This window comes from Anopheles merus, chromosome 3L (assembly GCF_017562075.2).
Source record: "Anopheles merus strain MAF chromosome 3L, AmerM5.1, whole genome shotgun sequence".
Classification (NCBI taxonomy): domain Eukaryota; kingdom Metazoa; phylum Arthropoda; class Insecta; order Diptera; family Culicidae; genus Anopheles; species Anopheles merus.
The window spans coordinates 7,098,129-7,120,209 of NC_054085.1; the positions used below are offsets into that span (position 1 = coordinate 7,098,129).

Consider the following 22,081-nt stretch of genomic DNA (forward strand, 5'->3'; position numbering starts at 1 on the left):
ACTGCGCAACTCGTCCGCATGCCAGATCGCGATCGCGCTTGCCGAGGTTGGTAAGGGGTGCCCGATTCGCACCGAACGGAAAGCCATTTTTCGGGACCTGGCGCAGATTAGTGAGCGATTCTCAGTGCTGCTCTCGGTGCGATACGACGTGCGAACGGTTGGTGCGCGCGCTTGTTTCGAGAAACGGAGCAGAAAAAAAAGGAAGAAATTAAGTTCTACAGTAGCGGTTCGCTTGCCTCTGAGTCTGCCAGTTCCGTGTACCGATTGTCCGGTGGAAAAGTCGATACCGAAGGAAGTTAAGCAAATTCTACACTCCAGGAGCTCTTTCCCAACTCGTTCGGGAGTGGGAAAACAAAACAGCGCAAAGGAGAACGGAATACAGCAGAGCAAGAGAATCCAGCGCCGTAGATCGATTGATCGCAGGTTCGTGTGGTTTGCCCTTTGCTAAAGTGTGGCGCGCGTGTGTGCGTACTGTGAAGGAAGAAATCGTACACGGATGTGTGTGTGTGTGTGAGAGAGAGCGAGAAAGTCTAACGTTACATAGTTCGCCAATCCATACGTTTGGGTACCTCGGGGTCTTATCTTCCTCTTGAAGTAAGGAAAAACAACGAAAAAGTCAAGTGCGTTTTAGTACTGCGCTTAGGAAGCAAGTGAAGAAAGAGCAGGTAAAAGGAAGAAATAAAACCCGAAGGAAACACCAGGAACACAATAATCCGGATCGAAGAAGTTGCGCTATATCCACGTCGCCCTTGTGTGTGTTTTTGTGTGTGAAGCAAAGGAAGAAACAAGAAACAACGGCAACGCAAAAAACGCGAATCGATTGTGTGTTTTCAGCCACGAACTAATGTCATACTGATACGTGCGAAAGTGTGTGTACGGGTGCGTGTAATTATATTTGCCACTCGGAAGACTCTGATCGACGACAACTACCTGTTGTGGTGGAATAGAACAGCGCCACTCAGTAGCAGCAGTATCAGCAGCAAACTTAAAGGTGAATAATTTGTATTGACGTGTTTTAGCTACGAAACTCCCGATAAATACAGTCAAATTTTTGGTCATTTTAAGGATCATTATGATACTTTTATGAATGGTTTTTGTAGATCAGGTTTTCCTTATTGTACCTTATTCCTTATGTACCTTTTTTACTTGGTACATGCATTAGAACAATAGCAACTACGCAATTCAGTAGCTTGTGCTCGTTTCACTAGACACCCATTCTTTAAAGCGAGATCGATCGCCGGCGATTCCGCAGCCAGCCGGATAGACACGCTGGTTGCAACAGACAGACAAAGCGCTTTCGGTAAAACATTTCCACTGCGAAACCAAGCCTCCACTTCTGTGTCACGTTTGAACGGACGGCTCAAGAAATGGGGACATTGAAGGGTAAACATCAGCTTGCTTGCACGCTTTCTGTCCCCAAAATGTGACAGATAAAGCGGATCCTGCTGCACTACAGTCGGACTATCTCGGAAACCACGTAATTCACGGAGCAAAACCTGAATACACTAAAACGAACACCCCCTCCCCCCCCACCCACCCACACACACACACACACACACACTACCGGCCTGCTCTATAATGGCGACATTATGGCGACGAGGCGTAAGGAATGCACTTTTCATCGGTGCGTCTTTAGCGCCGCGTAATGCACGGGACAATATGCGCACACATACACAACTACAAAGGTACACATTCAAACACGCAACGGCGAAAAGGGAGATCTGTCTGGGATGACCCTAAAAAAAAAAAGAACCCGCAGAAAGCAAGAGCGAATCGATGAAAAAGGGACCAAGGTCCGTACCGAACGCCGCCAGCGTTTGAAAGACAGCTGAGGAGATGGTGAAAAAGAAAGAGAAAGAAAGAGAGAGAGAGAGAGAGAGAGAGAGAGAGAACGAGGGCTGGGTTCGCTCGACGTAAGTGGGCAGCTTGGAATGTGCAAACAAAAACATACAGAAAAAGATACAGACACTTCCCCGCGGATGCTCTCCGGATGCTGTTCTTGTACGGGGGGATCGTCAGCAACTCCCCGCCAGATGGCGCGAGCGGATATCGATCGTTTTTAGAACGCAATCGACTAACACCGACCATACCACCGTGTCAGGGGAAGGAAGTGAAGCAGTTCTAACCTTGAGAAGGGCTTGTGGCAAGATGTTTATTTCTGGCATTTGGGCTGGTATCGTGAGCGATCGAATAGCAGGGCTGGTGTGTTTGTGTGTGCGTTCCATCGAACACGGAGATGATCGGTTCCGTCGCTGTTGCCGTCATCTATTTAGTGATCAATTTCTTTGCAGTTAACCACACAAACACACCGGTGGAACGACGACAATTTGGGCTTGCGCTTTTGTCGAGCGCGTTACGTCACCAGCACAAACGGTAGGAGAAGGCAGACATGGCCTGTGCCAAAGAAAAGGGTAGTTGTGTTGTGGCCGTGTACGTCGAACTCATCGCCTCTCGCTCGCCGTCTTCAGCGTTGTCGGCAATTTCCAAAAATAAGCATCCCCATTCCATTCTACTTTTGGTGCCTTTTGAGCGAAAAGAGTGAGCGAAAGCGAGAGAGAGAGAGAGAGAGAGAGAGAGAGAGAGAGAGAGAGAGAGAGCAAGACAGGGATGGGTTACTACCAGCAACAAAAACATCCCACCCGGTGGCGGTTGAGGTTCGGACCCAGATTCAGGCCGGAATGCCGAAAAGAAAAACGCGTGACGGCGGTGAATGTGTTTTTTTCCGCTCCAGGGCGCAAATTGGCAAGGTGGTGGTGGCGACTGTGGTGTCCCGCTGCATCCATTTTGTCCATTTTGTGGCAAAGGGTGGGCAGAAACATCGCAAAAAACTGACACACGCACACAGAGCGAGGGGTCTGTGGGTCCACAAACTATGAATAACGGCGTGTGCGTGTGCCGCCCGTGACGACACGCATATATAGCTGTACGGTGGTGTGCGTTTGTCAGTTTCGGATAATCGAAACACCTACTTTTTCAGATTAGCTTCGACGCAGTTTGTTTACATTGTGGGATCGCTTCCTTCCGGGCGATGATCGTGAACGGTGGTCGCGGTTCGCCATATAAGGGAAAACAGTAGAACGCCACACACGCACAGCCGACGCGTAATAAAACAGCACCAGATTAGCCCGGTTTGCATCGTAAATCCAACGTAATCCTCCGGGCAGACGTTCCCCATCTGCGGGAAATAAAATCAACGAGCGTCGATAGAGTGGACTTAATCCGGCAGTGTAGGTGAAAATAGTACAGCAAAAAAAAAAAAACCCACACCAAAAACCACACTTCCGCCACGGGTGAAAGGTGAATGAATGATAAATAAAACGTGCCCCACGCCACATTGCCCGCACGCGAAGCGACCGGAAGCGGGAAGCAGCTCGGCACAGCGGGTGGCCCTAACCTCGCCCCAAACCGAAGCACCCGGTACCGTTGGCTATCCTTTCGCGCGCAAGAGTCAGGGTTGGTAAAAGTTGGCATACTGTCCGACTGTCGAGTGGAGGGGAAGGAGAAGAAAGACGAAAGAGCATGTGTGCGTGTGTGTTGATGATCGTTTCCCTTCGAATGCCGGTTCGGATCGGATTCGGTCGTCCGTGTCGTGATGGAGGTGAAAGTGAAATGGCGATTGTTTGCGGCGGTAGGAGAAGTAAAGCGACAAACAATAGTAATCGTAGTAGTAGTAGTAGTTGTAGGAGCAATGGCAACGGGAAGGGCTAGCCCTAGGCTAATTAAACCATGCGAAGAATTTGAACTCATTGAAGCATTATCGATCGATCGGTGCAGTTCACATCGGCGACTCGGCGACTCGGAGACCGTGCCCCGGCAGCTGTTGTGTACATTAGTTGTGGTCCACGCTTACGAGAGGTATGAACGCGGGATTTGGGAGGACTGTTGGGAGGGGCGCGAGATGGTGGCGCTTTCTACGCCGGCTAGGCCGGGTTTGTAATTCAAGAGCAGTAATTACACACCAATTACGTTTGACAATGAATTAACGGCTTTTCATTGTACTGTTTGCGGTAGCTGCCAACAGGGCAGAGCTGCTATGAGAAATGATCTATAGGGAAGGTGTACTTCGCGATCGTATTTCATTAACAGAATTGTTGTGAGGAAATTGTATTTATTTGATAAACAGCTTGAGAATGTAAAATATTAAAATAATTACTAATTAAGTTATCAAACAAAATTGATTAAGCATTTATTTTAGTTTTTGATTTTTTTGAGCTTTTTTTAATATTTTTTTCTTTTTTCAGATTAAATATTCAATCAGGGCACGATTGCAGCTAGGAGAAATTAATCAACTAAAAATAAATACAGTACATTGAAGAGGACATTTACAAACGTGTTGAAACGTTGAATTAAAACACACAACAGTTGGATTACAGCAGCGGAAAAGCATCAGCAACAAAAATGATTCACGTGGATGAAACAGATCCCCTCGGAGGTAAGTTAGCACATTTAGGGTTTTGGTAGAGTTTGCATAACGTTCATGTATAGGATATATTTAATATAGGATATATATTCTCTGAAAAAAGAAACATTTTTCTGATTCATAACTGTACAAGTCGACTGTCCGACACTTTTGGGCATGTTTAAACTTCATGATAGACATCAATTATTTATATTTATATTTTTGTTGAAGGTAAACATTCAATTGCAAATTCTAGTGTTTGCTAATGACGTAAGAAAGTGTTTGCCATCCAACACACATTTGAACATTTTATTGCTGCTTTAAGATAATGACAACCTGTGAATCAGTTTTTTGACACTTTGACCGCCAGCTTGACATCGCTGTGTGAGCACGTAGTGCATGGAAAGATGAGAGCGATAATTTCTCGCGAGACTGGTATCACTATTTTGTTTCAATGCGATAAGCGGCGTAACACATGTCGTACTCGATCTTTCTTTCCCCCTTCATTCGTTCTAAAGAGAATCCCAGATCACCACAAATGTGAGTGGTAAGCAAAGCCGTCATACGCTTTCATATGATGGGGCGCTTATGGTGTTAAGTAGAATTGAAAAAAAAAATCACAACCACAATCATTGTCATAACTACTATCAGCGACTTCTCATGATGGAGACGCCTAGTACTTTGCCTCTTTTCTCACATTACGGCACACGTGGTTACGCCAGCGTTTCACATACTTACGAGACTTATTTTCACCACATAATAAAATCCTTGGTATGGGAGAATTACTCAAATGGAAGACGATTCATAACATCATATGATTATAACATAAAATATACGAAGAGATATCGGTGCAGGGTATAAGATATAAATATTGTATGTATGTATTTTCGATAGACACACTATTTTATTTAATCTTTTGTTGTATAAAAATTCTAATATAATGTATATAACTGAGTTTTGAAATTTAAAAATTGAAAAAACATAAGATTTTTTTAAATACCATAAGATTTAGAGCAGATGATACTACTCGCAACCCTTGTAATGTTTAACGGGTGTCTTAGATGATCACAAGAATGTACAATAGTTAGCAAACGTATTACTCGCAACGTCGCAGAAAGAGTGACGCATCCGACTGGCGCGTTAAGTGTAAAAATAAAATATTACATTGGATATGGAAGCAATAATACTTAAAGAATAAAGAACTAAAAAATAAATAAAATAACTAGTCGTGAGCTGCAATATTTGTCACTTGTAGTTCTTTTTAATGTTTGCGACATGTTGGCCATGTTTTTTTTTGCCAAATGTAATGAGTAGAAAGACTGTCATATCAAAGTAATAAAAAACGGTGTTTTGTTCTGAGTGTCAAACACGTTTTTTGAGCAAAATATGAAAGCCAAACAAAAATTCGAGCTTACCTCACCTTTGGAATATTTTTTTCCAATTTTTTTAAGTGTGATAAATTTTATTTTGTGATTTTATTGGCACGATGTTTTAGCAAAATTTAAAGAAATTCAAATGATACACACTTTCAATAAAAAATTGTATACAATCAGTACTTTGATTTAAATAACCGGGCGTCTCCATTGTAAAACAGCTTTGTTAATTTTTTGTTCATATTATATATATACTTTGATATGATTTATTTGTAGATTATTTGTAACATAAGTCATATTTTTTAAATCAAGAGTTTATATGAATCGAAATTGTAAAGAAAAATATTACAATTAAACAGTAAATGCATTGATAAAAAGCTAGTAGCAATTCATGATTGAATAATGTGAGGAAAAGCAGTTTTTTAGACGATACTTGACATTTTCCAGTATATTCACATCTTGCCTGACGAGGTGTGACATTCTTGAGAATATAAACTATCATCTTGAACTTGAAGCAAGCGCTGCCCGTGTATTAACACCTTTAATTGTTACCGGTGTTACCGTCGGCTTTGTTTGCTCGTTAGTCGCTTTGCACTTTGAGCTGGGTGCGAAAGAATTTACCTATGACAACCTCTACGACCACAAAACAAACAAACGCGCGCACGACAGCTTACAACCGCCGTTTCCATCTGGCCGGATACAACGCACAGGCTATTTGTTTGCGCGGAAAGGCGTTTCTGTTTTTCTGTCTCCTACGCTTGTCCAACGCGCAAATGAACCTGGCAGCAAATTTCATGACAATCGGCAACGTTCCCGCGTTTGATGATTAATGTCTAGATGAAGAAAAAAGGCACTAGAAACTGCGAACGCTATACAGACGGTGATCTTTTTACTGGTGTCCCAAGCCAGTCGGTTTGGTCGACAATTAATAGCGAAAGCATGTTTCGAACGTAAGCAGAAGTAACACTCTACTTTAGATCTATTCCAACAGCACAAAAATAAGGATTGTTTTATCAAATATGTACACTCTGTTTCATCCATTCTTATGGAAACCGCCTTTCTATTGCAAAGCCGTGTGGGAGAGGCATAAATATATTCCCCTCGAACACACATTTCACTCATAGAATGTCACGCGCACATATATTGTTCCGTCAAGATGGACTTTCGAGTGTGACTGAAATAGGATGAAACATTAATGTTTTTTTTTATGTTCCCGGTCAGCAAAAGAAAGTTGTGCGAAAGATTAATGATTGTCACGCTGGAGGTCACTTTTACGCTCGTAGCCCATTTCTTTGGTAGATTTTTAGTTTTGCTTTCAAAACTAAAAATAGCGCGTGGGGCAGCAGTGTAGGCAAGGGGGACGAGTTGTTAAATTGTGTATTGCTAAAGTGCAAGGTCAGTTAGACATTTATTTGTAGTCTTGAAAAGGAGAAACAGAGAGAGCAGACACTGTTTAGATATTGCATTGTACTAATATCCTGTAACTTCAGGTTTTATTGATTCATTTTTATTTAAATGCTCGATCTTGTTTGTTTAGTAAAGCGTAAATTGAATTAATATAAATGAAATTTCAAATAATTAGCACGCTAAAAGACATGTTTAGAAACCCCCATGGATGGAAAGTAGTTTTTAGTGCTTCCATCATTCATTTTAGTACATGAATAGCCAATCGGTATTGCATTGGAATAACAAGTGGGCTAAAAATAGACCACATCAAACAAACAGTCACGCAAACAGCTTTGTCTTTTTTTTTGTATTTGCAAAAAAATATGGCAGTGCTCTGCTGGGACGTGTATTTGTACTATTTGTATTTTTGTGATCGACATAAACCGCTTTTGTAGCATCTCATCCTCATGCGCAAAGCACTTGCTTTTCTGCTTTTCGATTGTTTTTGTGTGCTACTGTTTCTGAAGCCAGCTTGCTGTTTGTAGCCGGGAAGGTAGAAAACAAAACAACAATTTTGCACCCACCGATCGATTTTCACTACAAACCGATAATGTCGATTGTGCGCCGATCGGTAGTTAACGATCGTTTGATTAATATCGTCTACGCTCTGTGCTCTATCTCATTTCTGCTCCAACACAGGGCATTTCTTTTGTGCAGTTGTGTTTTAGCAACGGCGCGAAACGACAAGTGGATGAGTGATGAACGAAAATTAGAACCAATCAAGCGTTAGTGAAAAAACCAAGTTGTTTAGAAGCCAAACACAGCGCCAAGATTAATGTCCGAACAAGAGAACGCGGCCAAAAACCTAATGTTTAAAAAAATGAATGGATTCGATTGAGATGAACCAACGGTATCATCTTTTTTTTCGTTTTTACTGTTGTAGTCACCTCTCCCAGGGCTCCCTACAGCCAAGGTTACGTGTAGATTGACCCGATTTTTTTGCGAATTTGTTTGGTTAGGTAGAGGTTAGAGCGCACAGAGCAATGGCCGCTTGGTACAGCCAACAAAACACACGTTCATTGAGCGTTCGCGAGCCGGTACATTGAAATCGGACGATGATTGCAATTTCCCGAAATAAAGTCATCGCCATGCTGGGACTCCACCCCAAATTCCACCCCGGAAGAAGATCGATTACTGAGCGGGGGATAGAAGAGGACGGAGTTATCTAACCTATGAAAGTGATGGGCAAACGGGATAAGCAAAAAAAGACACACTCACACACACACACACACACACACACACACACACACACACACACACACACACACAGGAAATGATGCACTTTTCGTCAGAAGCTTGCGTGTCCTTACGAACCCATTCCCCATATCACCGAGGGTGGGATGTTGTGAGCCGCGATCTAGCCGCCAATGACATGAGCTGTGCTCAAGGTCATGCCGGGGTGCATTTGCGTTGGATTGGCCGCCAGTTTGACCGTGGCTAATAATAATTAGCCGGCCGATGTAGATATGTCTTCCCGCTGCCCACGCAAACATTATTTGGTCAATTGAAGCTGTAATCGATTGGATGAGGAACTATGTGTGGTGGGGCGACGGAGCACCGAGAGACACTGCGAATAATGTTGGTAATTAAGATAAAAATACCATGGATGTTAGTATTTTGCAAATGGTTTAGGGCGGAAACTATGTGGCAATGTAAATGGTTGGGTACTTTTGAATATTGTTTGTTGCTGAACCATGAAGCTTTTGAAGTATCCTTGACGCAAATGAATTAATGTGCTGCTTGTTGCAGCAATTACATTATTGGCAATGCAACTTTACTTCAAGTTATTTTCTAGTTTTCTTTTTTTAAAGATTAGTCTGCTGCTTGTTTTGGGCATACTAAGCTCAATTGTACCGCAGATCCGTATCGTGCCAAGAGCCTGTATTTGACTAGGACGAATAGACTGAAAGACGATCGATCATGTCAAGGCATTGTAGGAATCATTATTGTAGGTCATTCGATTTAATTAGCCAAAATAGCCTCTTCATTATATTTTTTTCAAAAAACAAAATGTATGGCTGCAGTTGGAATTGCTTAATGTTAATTTCAAAATGACCAAACTAACATTTAAAAGATTAAAGGCCATAACATATTTGTTGCTGTGCGCCTGGATCTAAATATATCAGGAATATCAGTGACGATACAATCGATGTTTGAGAATATTGGCTTCAATTTTCAATCATAATAACAACACACTATTGGCCTCAGGACCATTTTTCGATCGAAAAAAAATCGATAGGAGCTTACGTAAAGCTGAACGTATAACTATTTTTTTTTCATACCCCGACATGAAGTAGATTTCCAACTAGTTCAGTATTTAGTGTAGGTAAACTATTTTTTAAGATAATTAATTAAATAATTTTTTATCACCAAAACTATTGAAAGAGAACCAAAACATTTACCAACTTGCTTTTGCATGACGTTTTTCAAAAACATCAACCTTGATTTATGGCATTTTTCTGATATTCGATAATTTTCGCAGATCAATGCGTCGCGGATTTTTCCCATACAAAGCGTAACGATAGAATTTTTGTAGCATAGCTCATTTTGCTCGTGAAAAAAAAATTGTTAAAAAATTGTGCTAAGGCCGTATAAGAAAATTGCGTTAAAAAATACAATCACTCACGATCCTTTGTCCGAATCATAATTCAAACTCCTTTTGCTTGTTATTTTACTCCTCACTCATAGTCGGTCTAGTTTGGCCAAAGGATAACGAAATGAAGAGTTTGTATGCCTCTTCATTGTTAAAATTATCAAATAATAGAAGTGTTTCGTTCTTTATATAGCCATTAAACATAGTAAAGGATCTATTAGAGGCGAATAAGGCGAATAGGTTCAAAGTCTCTATACAACAAAATCTTAACGATCCTGTTTGAATATTGTTTAACCTCTTTTGCTATATTTTTGTTTTTCATGTTTGCAATATACGTTTTGCTCTGATCTTTTACATTTTTAGTACCGTTTTTTTCGATTCTGAGTTCACTATATTTTTAGTTTAGGAACATTACTTACTTACTTATCCGGCGCTACAACCGCTTTGCGGTCTTGGCCCGCCTCAGGAGTGTCCGAAACCGCTCACGGTCTCGCGCCTTCGTCTGTCGGTCCGTTATCCCGGTCTTAATGGCGGACGCCTCCACGCCATCTTGCCACCTCAATTTGGGCCTACTACGCCTCTTCTGTCCTTGTGAACGGCCTAAAAAAACTTTACGGGCTAGCAGGGGAACATTATATTTTAATAATTTACTTAATCAAATGGTGGTTGCATTTAAGGCTCTATTATATAAAATTAAATTAAAACAACTATATTAAATTAATAATATCATGGGACTCGCTATTGCTCCAACGACCCACTTCCCTACAAGTGTTGTGAGATTAATACGGTTACTGATAATTGTCATAGCATGTGTCTAAATTATGTTCTTGCTAAATAGCCATAACAGAGCTGCAACTTACCATAAAGCTCAAGAAACAATTAAGAACATACGAAATTGGCAAAGGAAAAAGAACATTTCTCAATATAAATCGAGTACAAGGGAGGAGAGCACTGAAAATATTTAACTGCCCAAATGTTGTGTCATAAAGCTGTTACAGATTAGTGCTAAAATGCACTTAAATGTCATGCCATCGTTTGGCAACGCAACGAAGATGAAAACTCTTACAAAAGATTTAACAGCTTCAACTGTTTCTTACCTTTTTCACAAATTTGCATGCCAAACAACCACGCCATATCGCCATGTAAGGTCTCCTCGAGCTTCTGTTTTCAATTTTTCGGCTGTTTCCTTTCCACCTCGGAAGCTGTATTTTGGTGATTAAAAGTATTCAAAACCACATGACAGTACATCGTCGGTTGGCCCACCGTGACCCTTACGCTTACATTTTTCCTCCTCCATTTGAATGATGATGCAGTTCGCTTGCCAACATCATTTCCTCAATCGAGGCAGTAATCAGTCCGTTGCCAAGACGAGCAGGGAAATAAACAGCGTTTTGCATTTGGATTCGGGGAGTGTCTGTTATTCCTTCATTTTTATTTATTTTTCACTTGACTCGCGAATTTTCAACGCCAGTTACAGCCGTGTCGACGTCCTCAAGTGATATATTCGTCACCTACTCGGCGTCACTAAATTCAGGGGAGGGAAGGGGTTGTTGTAAGGCCGTTTGACATGCGGACGTGTATACATACAGTTGGATTAATTAATTCTATTCGGTAGCTACTGAGCGCTGACGACGGTCTAATCCAATTGACACTCGTACGATCGTACAGCTAAACGAATTTGATCGTTTAACGCTCGGTTGTTGCAGCACGAAAGTTTTGAGCGAACATGTAAACATTCCGGAACTCTAAGTCCATATCCATACTTCAATGAACGAGACTCTCCGCCGAGATGTGTCTGCCTGGGTACTTTTCCAACAAGGATCTGATCGCTATGGCAGACAAAACAGTGCACCACCAACGCGTGACGCCCCTTACGCTCGCCACTTCGTACCACGAGCGAAATTCCTTCGATCGATGCCAAGAGTATGGGGATGTTCAACATCACGTCTTGCCTCGGGTTCGAACACGGGGAGCATCGATTCATCGGGTGACATTCGTTGCAATCGCATGGTAGCAATTTTGGCGGTCAACAAACGGTCACTGTCGGGTTTTGTTGACACTTTGGACTTTCGGATGTGGGTGACTATGTGTGTGTCTGTGTACTCCCCCAAAACGATACTCACGGTCAATTTAAGCCGAAGGAGTGCTTCTGTATCAGTGCGGTGAAAGTGCGCAGTTGTTTGCTTTCCTTCTGTTGACATCTAGTAGGGAGAGATCGTGAGTACTAAAAAGAAGACCATCGGATACAGTTTTATATTTTTTTCATTTGCATTGACACTTTGAAACAATTTACAGGGTTTGCTACGATTTATTGGTTGATTTCCATTAATTTTTGGTTGGTTCCCATATTTTTTTTGGTGAGTTCCCACAATTTTTTGGCCGTTTCCCACAGCGTTTTTTTGGTTCAATTGTATTGACATCCAATTGGACGATACCAATAAATTATGGGAACGAACCAAAAAGCTATGGGATACGATGAATAAATCGTGAGAAGAGCCAAAAAAATTATGGGAACCAACAAATAAATCGTGGCAAACCCTGTAAAAGGCTTGACAAGTGCATTTTTATCACTTCCTGTTGTACGTGTTGAAATCAACGTTTTTAAATAAAGAAATATACATATTAATGAATTAAAACATCCAAATAGGTGCAGTAAAAATTCTATTTTTGATACTCAATGACTTTTCTTTCAGGACTATCGGAGTCCAATAACATTATTAAATAAACAAAATGAACTAGCAAGAATTTATTATTTCATTAGTTTTTATTCTACCAAAATTGCAAAGAGCAATATGAAAATAATGAGTTTTTTCTTAAAATTAGCCTAAATTTTGAAAACAAAACAAACCCAAAAAAAACTATCTAAAATGTTGTTATTTGTATTTTTTTTTCAGATTTATGTTATTGTTAAAGTATTTATTGAAAAACTGTTTACAGATTTCCGATAGAAGTTTGTCAATGTTTTGTAACAAGGGTCTTCAAACTATGGCCTGTGGGCTGCATGCGGCCCTGGAGAGCCTTGAATACGGCCCGCGATGACTTTGTAAAAGAAAAGTTTATTACTTTATCAAAATTTCAATGTTTACTTTTTCAATTTAAAATAGATCTTCAATAATAGAAAGTTGTACAATTTTGATACATTCAGTTGATATTTTTTCATTAAAAGGAGATTTAAACGATCATGAATCAGCTAAAGGTAACGTCAAAATGCTGCCCGCGAAGGGAAAAGACCTCTGGTTTAGAATAAAAGAATATGCATCAAAATTATTTACGTTTTTGCTGATATTGTTTAAGGTGTACTGGCCTCATGTTGTGACTTTAAATTCATCGTCGGTTTAGAACATAACGTAACTGATAAGAGTCCAATGTCAGTGATTAAACGAAATAAACGCAATTATTCAATAAAAACATTCGCCTCGTTAAAATGGCTTGTGAAAGTATGCGAAGCACCTGTACAAAGAAAAGAAACTCCTCATCCAAACGAGAAAAACACGATGCGTTTGATCCTACTAGAATAACATTCGATTTGTATAATTCGCTATATACTCGAAATTAGTACAGATTATGGTACAATTTTAATTGCTCATTATGTGATATTTTGCCTTTACTTGAACTTTCTTTTTCGAAGAGTATTTCACTTTCCTTTGAGTAATAGTTTTCCCCCCTTTTCTTTCCTTTGCAGACATTCCACCAGCGTTCCCGTACCGAGAGGTGGAAATTAAGCGCGGCATCGATCCAAAACAGATATACGAGCTCAGCTCCGAGCTTGGCAGGTCAGTAACAAACCCAAGCTGGGATGGAGGTTGTGTGTGTATTACGTGGTGGTGGTTGTTGGCAGGTGGGCTAAAATTAGAACGCACCAGCAAAGCAAGCAAGTCGTGTTGTGGTTGCCACCGTCGCCATAGTCGCCGTCGTCGTCACTAGCGCGTCGTCTGCCGTTAGCGTCGACACGGGATGGCGATTGTCCATCTTTCATCATCCGTTGACATGCTCTCGTGGCATCTACACCGCGCCTAAGCAGTCTGGCCGTGTGCGGGGTCATGTAGATTCCTTTCCCGGGTGAAGCCCCGGGTGGCAAGGGAAAAATATATCTGTGTGTGAGTGTGTGTGTGTGTAGAGGTAGAATGTTTTTCCATCCGCAATTGGTCGCGTCCACGAGTGTGACGCGACAGCGAAGAACGATGTCAGAGTGGCTGTTGAAGCACCTGTTAGTCTAGTAATATAGGCAAAAAGAAGAAGAAAGGAGAGGGGAGCTGTGGCTGCTTAATCCCCGCTCGAATGGTTTCACCATGAGTCGCCATTGCCTGGGTGCACGTCCTCGTGCCGACGGGGTCAAATTAGTTGTCGGAGGGTTGGACTCACGTGGTAAGGCTATGTCTTTAACGTCTGCGCTGCTAAACGTGCCAGGACTGGTGCAACGTATGATAGTTTTAGCGGTTAAGATTCTCGCAGCCAAAATAATACACCACGAATAGTGTTTCGCGATGTCAATGGTTGTGGCCACTCCCGCTGCAACAACCTTCGATATGTTGCACGTGTAGCGATGTTAAAAGCAAAAGGCTTCCCGGTCTGATGAATAATACTTGCCAGCTTGCCAACTGTACCAGAAAACCACGTTAGGTGTTGGGAGCAGAAAATGGGGAAGAAAAACACAAACAACGTCGAAATCAATCGGAAGCTTGTGAGTAATTAGTGGACATTCCTGATTGAATGCGTCATCGCTTATTAATGGTGCGTCCATTGATCATACGGTTATTATTAGAGAGGTTAACATGTTAAACAACCGGCAACTTGCTTCGGCTTTTGAGCTAAATTGAGCTTGTTTTGCTCCACGGGTAAGTGTCCCTTTTCGAGGCAGGCATCCTCTTGAGGCCGATTAATATATCATATTCGAGCAGTTCGAGCTTGAATCAATTTTTAGATGGTCTGGTCGTCTGGTCTAGTCGGCGTAATTTATTCATTAGCACGCCGCAGCAAAACGGAATGCGGTCCGTAGCCAAGCGAATCGGTAAATGACAGCTCGAAATATGTACTGTGAAAATGTCAAAATAAATTGATGTCGAGCAAATGGTTCAAAGCGCGGAGCAAACTGAAAGTCCCTACGAACAGTTGTTGCGTGTGGCAGCTGTAAGACAAGAATCACAGGTTGTTACTATTTACATGCAATTGGCCAAGTTGTTAACAGTTTTTTACGATCACAGGATTCAGTAGCTTGTTAAGTGCAACACTTACCCGACCATCATTAACCGCTATTGCTTTCTTGGTTCTGTGTTCGGCAGGGGAAAGTTCGGCGTAGTCTACAAATGCAAGGAAAAGTCGACCGGCGTCCGTCTGGCGGCCAAATTCATCCAGATCGTAAAGAAGGGCGACCGGCGCAACATCGAGCGCGAGGTACACATGATGAACGTGCTACACCACTCGAAGATCGCTCAGCTGTACGCGGCGTACGAGTTCGATCGTACCTTCTGCGTCATGATGGAGCTGTAAGTAGCACCGACGGTCCGAACGGGGACGGGGCGATCGTTTCAATCGATCTAAATACACCTACACTAACCTTCCTTCTTTTTCCTTTTCTATATTTCTACCAGCGTGGAGGGCGGCGAACTGTTCGATCGAGTGCTGGACGAAAAGTTCGTGCTGACCGAGAAGGCGTGCTCGATCTTTATGCGCCAGATCTGCGATGCGGTCGCGTACATCCACGGCAATAACATCATCCATCTCGACATGAAGCCGGAGAACATACTCTGCCTGACGGAGAGCGGCAACCGGATCAAGATCATCGATTTCGGGCTGGCGCGCGAGTACGACCCAGACAACAAGCTGCAGGTGCTGTTCGGGACGCCCGAGTTTGTCGCCCCGGAGGTGGTCAACTTTGAGGCGATCTCGTTCGCCACGGACATGTGGAGCGTTGGCGTGATCGCTTACGTGCTGTGAGTGTTGCTGGTTGAAGATGCACATGAAATTGGTTGATTAAAAACGTACCCTTTTGCAGAGTTTCCGGACTTTCACCGTTTGCCGGTGAGGATGACATTCAGACGATGGGCAACATAACGATTGGAAGATACGATTTCTTGGATGAAGCGTTCGACAACGTTTCAGAGGAAGCGATCGACTTCATCAACCGGTGTTTGGTTAAGGAACAAAAGTATGCAGAAGCGATGTTACAGCAATGTCAATTCATTAACACTGTGTACTATCCTTCCAGGGAGCGTTTGACAGCGGAAGATGCGCTCAAACACAAGTGGATCAAGCGGAAACCCCAATACCATCCAACGAATCGGCGACCATCGCTCACCAACAGCTTCAAGCCGATTCTGCTGGAAAGCAACAACAACAGTAGTAATGTGACGGTAGGCGACAAGCTCGTACGACTCAAGCCTGATTCGAAACCCGCTAGTCCCACTCCACACTCACAATTGCACTGCATCTCTCTCTCTCTCTCTCTTTGCTCTTTACAGAACGCCGAAATTGCTAAGGACAATCTGAAGGAGCTGGTAGGCAAGTGGGACGAAACGCCCAACAATCGGTACGCGTTCGAGCAGGACACGGAGAACATTATTGCGCCGTCCGGCGAAACCGTACAGCTGCGACGGCCCACGCTACCGGAGCTGGCTGGGCTAGCGAACGGCAGCAACACGTCCGGGAGCCGGAGGGGCAGCATAGCGCGAGGTTAGTCGGCAAACCGCACGTGACCCGTTTGCGTAGCGCATAGTTTTGTGGCTCCATTTTTTTTTATTGTTCGTTCCGTTCAGCTAAATGGCACTCTTGAGGGTGTAGAAATGTGCTGAGGGTTAAAGTATTGTTTGACGCCTAGCTTGCAAAGAAGGGGAAAGGTATCGTTGGCTAAATTTGCTACCAAGCGGTGCCGATTAGCTGTTTGAAATGGATATTTCGTTATTTGTTTACATTTTGGCAACATATTTGGCAACAAAAGAACTCTAAACGACTGTCCTCATTCAAGTACATTCACATCGTCATTATCAATGTCATTATCACTATCATCATCACCATCAAAGGCAGTATATGCGCAGTTCGAATGAAGCGACATTATTTTCTACAGCAAGCGGCCCAATCAACTAACACCAAAAAGCACGTGCATTGGCGATAAAGCACTAAACTAAATACACATTTCCACTTCCATAAGCTCACCACTGCCTTTTTGTCACATTTAAACAACAGCAGATTCCTTCATACGACCGTCACCCTCCGATTAGTACAGCTCTACCACTCCGAATCCATTTTTAACTGGTCTTTATCTTTTTCCATCTTTCTATTCCCCGTTTCCTCCGTTTCGATCCCATATCCAATTTGGTTTCCGTCCAACGGTGTCGGTTCGGGTCGGTCGGTACAATGATAATGATGTTTTGCATTCCCGCACAGACCGGGACAGTAAATTGAGTATATTGTTCCCGCTCTAGAGCTAGAGATACTTTACGCCCTACCTGCCCTATAGTTTCATTAGTTTTCCTCGAAGCTCACACGAAGCTGTCGCTTAAAGTTAGTTAGCATCTAGGGTACGATTCGGCTCGATGTAAATATAAACGTACTAAAATAAAGCAAAAACACTCCACGTGCCGACACCAGCCGAGACGCAAGCTTACGATCGCAACGCGGAACGACGTAGTACCTTCGCTCCACAAACTGACGACGACGACCACTGAACGACTGGGCAGGAAATGGAAATGTAAATGATAGTTGATAGTATTTTAGACCCTACACCCTGTGACCAACTTCCTCATGCAATGTGTTCTCCCTTTTATTGCGTTCACCATCCACTCCGATTTGCCGGTAACAATTGTGTTTTGCCGTGGTTTTCTTTTGACCGTATGGCTAACTAACATGACCATCCAGTTTGAGTTTGACCGAGCAGTAGTTTACCCTTAAAGAGTAGAGTGCATTATGTTATATTTTTTTTAGCGGTTTTGCATTGCCACTTATCTTTAAACCATTCCTTTGCGAACTTTTTAAAATCCGTTGCAACAACATTGACTTTTGGAAGATTTAAAGCCATTGGGAAATTCAATCTAATCGCTCCACCCTTATTCGTCGTCCATTCTCAATGTGTTCAACTTAAAAAGCACATTCGCCTATATTTTTGCTTATATTCGGTGCTTATGAATTCTTCGCTTTCTTTTCCCTCCCTTTACGTGTCTCTAACTTACCGCTTCGTGGATGATTTCTTCGAAAATGCTTTTAATGCGTTCGCTGTGTCGATCACACTAAAAAAAAACGCTGATGATGCTGATGATAATGATGATGATGGTGATAATGCTGCAATAGCTTGCCGTAAGCGAATGGATCTGCAAGCGGCGTCACCGGAGCTGCTAAACGAGAGTTAGAACCCCATATACTTAAGAAAACGCATATTCCGCGCGTAAAAAACAATGGTGCGCAACGGTACCTAGAGTTAAATATGTGTGTATTTGTGTTTTAGTAATTCACGCTTTGCATGCATCCTAGTAGATCGCCGCTGCTGTACAAAGCATCTAATATTTCGCTCTTTGCTACGTTTTGCTATTTCTTCTATATAACGTGTCGCATATGTAGTAGCCCTCGACGTGAATGAAGACGCAGAGAGTAACGCCGAAAATGAAGCACCGAATCAGGGTAGCGATTCGAACTACAATGTCCATCGCCGTTACGACGAGCAGCAAACGAAGCACCAGCAACACCACTACGATCCGGATAAACCACCAATAGTGCTGGAGTTGACGCAACAAACAAAAGCTGAAGCAGAAGAGTCGATCGCATCCGACAGCTTGCCGCTCTCAACTAACACTTTGCCGGCTACTAATAGCGAGCGATTTGACAGCTGTCAGCGCAGTGTGAAGTCTAACAGCACCCGCTACGATGAGGCACCTGCGGTACAGGGTGGTAACGCAGCTGGTGGTGGTAGTAGTAGAAGTATTTGCAGTAGTGATAGTAATGGCAGTATTAGTAGCTATAGTAGCTTAGAGGAAGGAGCGCCTACTGCTAACCAGCAAATGCCAGCTTGCGCAAATACCGACGGTGGTCTTGAGCCGGCATCAAAGACCATCGTCATCGTCGTCCAGCAGCCGCATCCCGTCCCAAACTCATCCCCACACACCAACAACACGCACACTGATACAATCGCATCCAACGGACGGCCAAACCGTACGTCCGTGTCGTCCGATTTCCTTTCCGCAGATAGTGACTCTGTTGCGTCCTCCTGTGACACCACGGCAAGCGTGTGCACGGATCCGGCCCCATCCCCAACAACAACATCACTACACCTTCTACACCCAGCGTCACCTGCCCAACCGAACCCACCACGGACCGTCGGGTCCGCGGGTGATGGTGACGCGGTGACCGATACACACCGGGACAAGGTACGTGACGATTTGCGCAAACTTTCCGATTTACTAAAGCTTTCCCTCACGAACGTGAAGGCACTGGATGGAGTGGAGCAGTCGGCACCGAACGCACCGACCGTCACCACACCGACAACCCCCGCACCTGCCCTCGAGCTGGACAGTGAGCTGGAGAGTCTCAAGTCGAAGGTGAACACGATCCGCACCTCCCGGGCGCAGAACAAGCTGAATGAGCTGGCCCAGCGGCCCGATTTCCTCGCGAACGATCCGTTCAAGTTGCCTACGTTCCGGTTCCTTCCCAAATCGATCAGCCTCTGCAACGAAGATTCGGTGTTCAAGGAGAACTATACGAAGTTTTGCGATCGTAACGCGTCTGGCAGGTTATCGCGCGAACAGTCGCAGGAGACGACGGTAAGCGAAAAGGTAGACACAGTCGGTACAATTGTACGCAAGAAGTCGACCATGTCATCAACGACGAAGAAGAAGAAAGATCCAGAAGGAGCGGCCACGGCGACGACGACGACCACAACCACTACGTCCTTCTCGAGTACACCCTCGGGAAAGATCGCTTCCACTACTACGGTGCGCAAAACGATCGTTAAACAGCAGAAGATTGTAGTGGAAGATGCGAGTTCGAGTGTGACGACTGTCGGGACCTCCGAGAGCAGTAGATCGAGATCGATCGTACCAACCAAGAGTCTCGATGTGTCATCATCGTCAACGGCATCGGACAGCAGCAAGATAACGCATTCAGCTTCAATCAAGCGTACCAAGTTTCGCGTCAATCAGCTCAGCAGTCGAGATGTGCCAGTGGCGATCAACTCTGTCGCACGGCGCTATCTCGAGCGGAGTGGTGTACAGGATGATCTTTCCACGTCGGCCGCCAGACTGCCCCGTACGCTCAGCCCCACCGGCCCGGGTCAGACCACGCTCGACGACACGGTGACGGCGAACAATCTGCGCAACAGTGCGCTACGACTGCGCAGCTCGGTTTCGGTGGACTGGGATGCGATGGAGGCGGTCGAAAATCGATCGATGAAGACGATCAATACCTTCCTGAAGCGGCACGCGGTAGCCAGTTCGGCCGTGAAACAGATCCAGGCACAGCTAGAGGCAACCATTACGACGCACAAGTAGGATGGACGGATTCCTCTGCTCACAATCAGGGTGTTTGAGAGGGTGTTCGATAGCAATGAGATGATTGTACATACAATACGCACCCTCTTTTCTATACGCCATGTGTATTTATACGTAGCTTTACTTATCGGTGATGTAAGCAGTAGCGAAGCGATGCAGTTTCAGTGTTAGCATATTTTTGTATAGATCACACACGATTGTAGGAGGTAATAGTTATGGAGAAAAGAAGAGGAAAGTCAAAAAACGCTGTAGTGCCTTATCGCACTAAGTGTGATTAGGTAGAGAGTATGTAGCTTTCAATTCAAAGTGAATCACATAGGATGGGAAAACAATGCAGAGAGAATTCTGATACTCTACGCTATCTTCGTAAGGGGTACGTCAATGTTGCTCTGTAAATGTAAGTAAAATCAATTTAAAATATGGATATTGAAATAAAGAATATACGTAAAATTAAACTCTCCACAAGTGATTAATGCAATTAATATACCAAGTATCTAAGTATATACCGAACCAATGCACAAATCATTGTTCAGAGCAATGAACTCCCTTCTTTTTCTAAAGAACATGCGGTCAAACACATTTCATCATTGTCCACTGTTGTGCTTATTCCTAAGGTAAGACATATTAAGTAAAGGTGTTGAATATACCGTATTTTAGCGTGCATAACAATTCTCTTTAAGGTCGAAACCAAGGACCAACATTAGATAAAGGGGGTCGTCATATACGGGGAGTAGCTTTTTGAATACACCTTCGACATGTAGCGGAATTTGGAGAAAGTGTGCCACCTTAAGTACTTCATGTTATAACTCACTAAAACTTGTTTACAGGGTTTCCTACGGTTTATTGGTCAGTTCCCATAATTTTTTGGTGCGTTCCCACGATTTTTTGGTCGTATCTCATAGATTTTTAATTCGTTCCCATAATTTATTGGTATTTTCCGATTGGATATCAATACAGTTAGACCAAAAAATTGTGGGAAACGACCAAAAAATCATGGGAACGCTCCAAAAAAATATGGAAACTAACCAAAAATTGATGGGAACCAACCAATAAATCGTGAGAAACCCTGTATCAAAAGCCGTTTTTAATTTTTGGGCTATGGGGCAAGAGTGCCAGCCATATGGGGCAAGACGGCCAACTGGATAAAATAAGCGAATTTCTTGGATAATTGAAGATTTTTACGTGTGATGCACTAGAATATGTATTGCTACATGGCTTGAGTCACCAATGAACCATTTTTGACCACCAACTGTACTCCAATGTGGTTGATACTGGTCTGTTTTTTCGTGGTGAAATCCGTTCATGATATCCAGCACCATACCGCTGCACTCTAAAATAATGTTTACATTTTTGGATTTTTTAAATTGGATTTTTAGTGACAACAAAATATTTCACTTCAACTAGCTCAGCGAAAAATTTTACTCGGTTCTTTGTAATTATGTGTTTTGAGAGCTTATTTAGTATAAGTTGATTGGCTGTTTTTGAATTTTGCTAAACACTTCGCAAAAATGGATGTGCAATGGTAAGGTTTTGCAATAATCTTGACAGTCAAAGCATTAAATTCAATACTCATAACAGATTTAGAATAATAAAAGCAAATTCAGTTCTAATTCAATTCAAACAATAATACAAAATGTTTACTCGATTAACAAACCAAAAGGTTAATCCGAACCAAAAGGTTGATCCGATAAACACTCTAAAATACATTCTGAGTAAGCAGATGAGCAGAATGAGGCCGATGGGTTAAGAGTCTCTATAATAACAATAAATCATTTTTGCCAAGGTACAACACTACCTGTAA

At 43.0% G+C, this 22,081-nt stretch overlaps 1 protein-coding gene across 4 annotated transcripts; it reads left to right on the forward strand.

Annotated features, from left to right (window-relative positions):
- Positions 1 to 55: 55 nt before the first annotated feature.
- Positions 56 to 20,744, forward strand: LOC121599158 (caM kinase-like vesicle-associated protein). 4 transcript variants are annotated; one of them, XM_041926716.1, is made up of 10 exons: positions 57 to 991; positions 4,242 to 4,432; positions 13,494 to 13,584; positions 15,091 to 15,294; positions 15,400 to 15,741; positions 15,804 to 15,956; positions 16,017 to 16,161; positions 16,270 to 16,480; positions 18,359 to 19,161; positions 19,222 to 20,743. In XM_041926716.1, the coding sequence occupies exons 2-10, from the start codon at positions 4,399 to 4,401 to the stop codon at positions 20,278 to 20,280; spliced, it is 3,042 nt and encodes a 1,013-aa protein (XP_041782650.1). In that variant the 5' UTR covers positions 57 to 991; positions 4,242 to 4,398; the 3' UTR covers positions 20,281 to 20,743. The 4 variants fall into 4 exon arrangements, with proteins under 4 accessions (XP_041782648.1, XP_041782650.1, XP_041782651.1 ...); XM_041926714.1 differs by having other exon boundaries at positions 56 to 991; positions 18,359 to 20,744; XM_041926717.1 differs by having other exon boundaries at positions 59 to 991; positions 18,980 to 20,743.
- Positions 20,745 to 22,081: the final 1,337 nt, after the last annotated feature.

What these genes read in the sequence shown, in the direction of transcription:
- LOC121599158 (XM_041926714.1), top strand. Translation starts at nt 4,399, where the DNA reads ATGATTCACGTGGATGAAACAGATCCCCTCGGAG. An exon ending in GGCGTGATCGCTTACGTGCT is followed by an intron (nt 15,742 to 15,803) that starts GTGAGTGTTGCT and finishes ACCCTTTTGCAG; the next exon opens with AGTTTCCGGACTTTCACCGT. An exon ending in TGTTTGGTTAAGGAACAAAA is followed by an intron (nt 15,957 to 16,016) that starts GTATGCAGAAGC and finishes CTATCCTTCCAG; the next exon opens with GGAGCGTTTGACAGCGGAAG.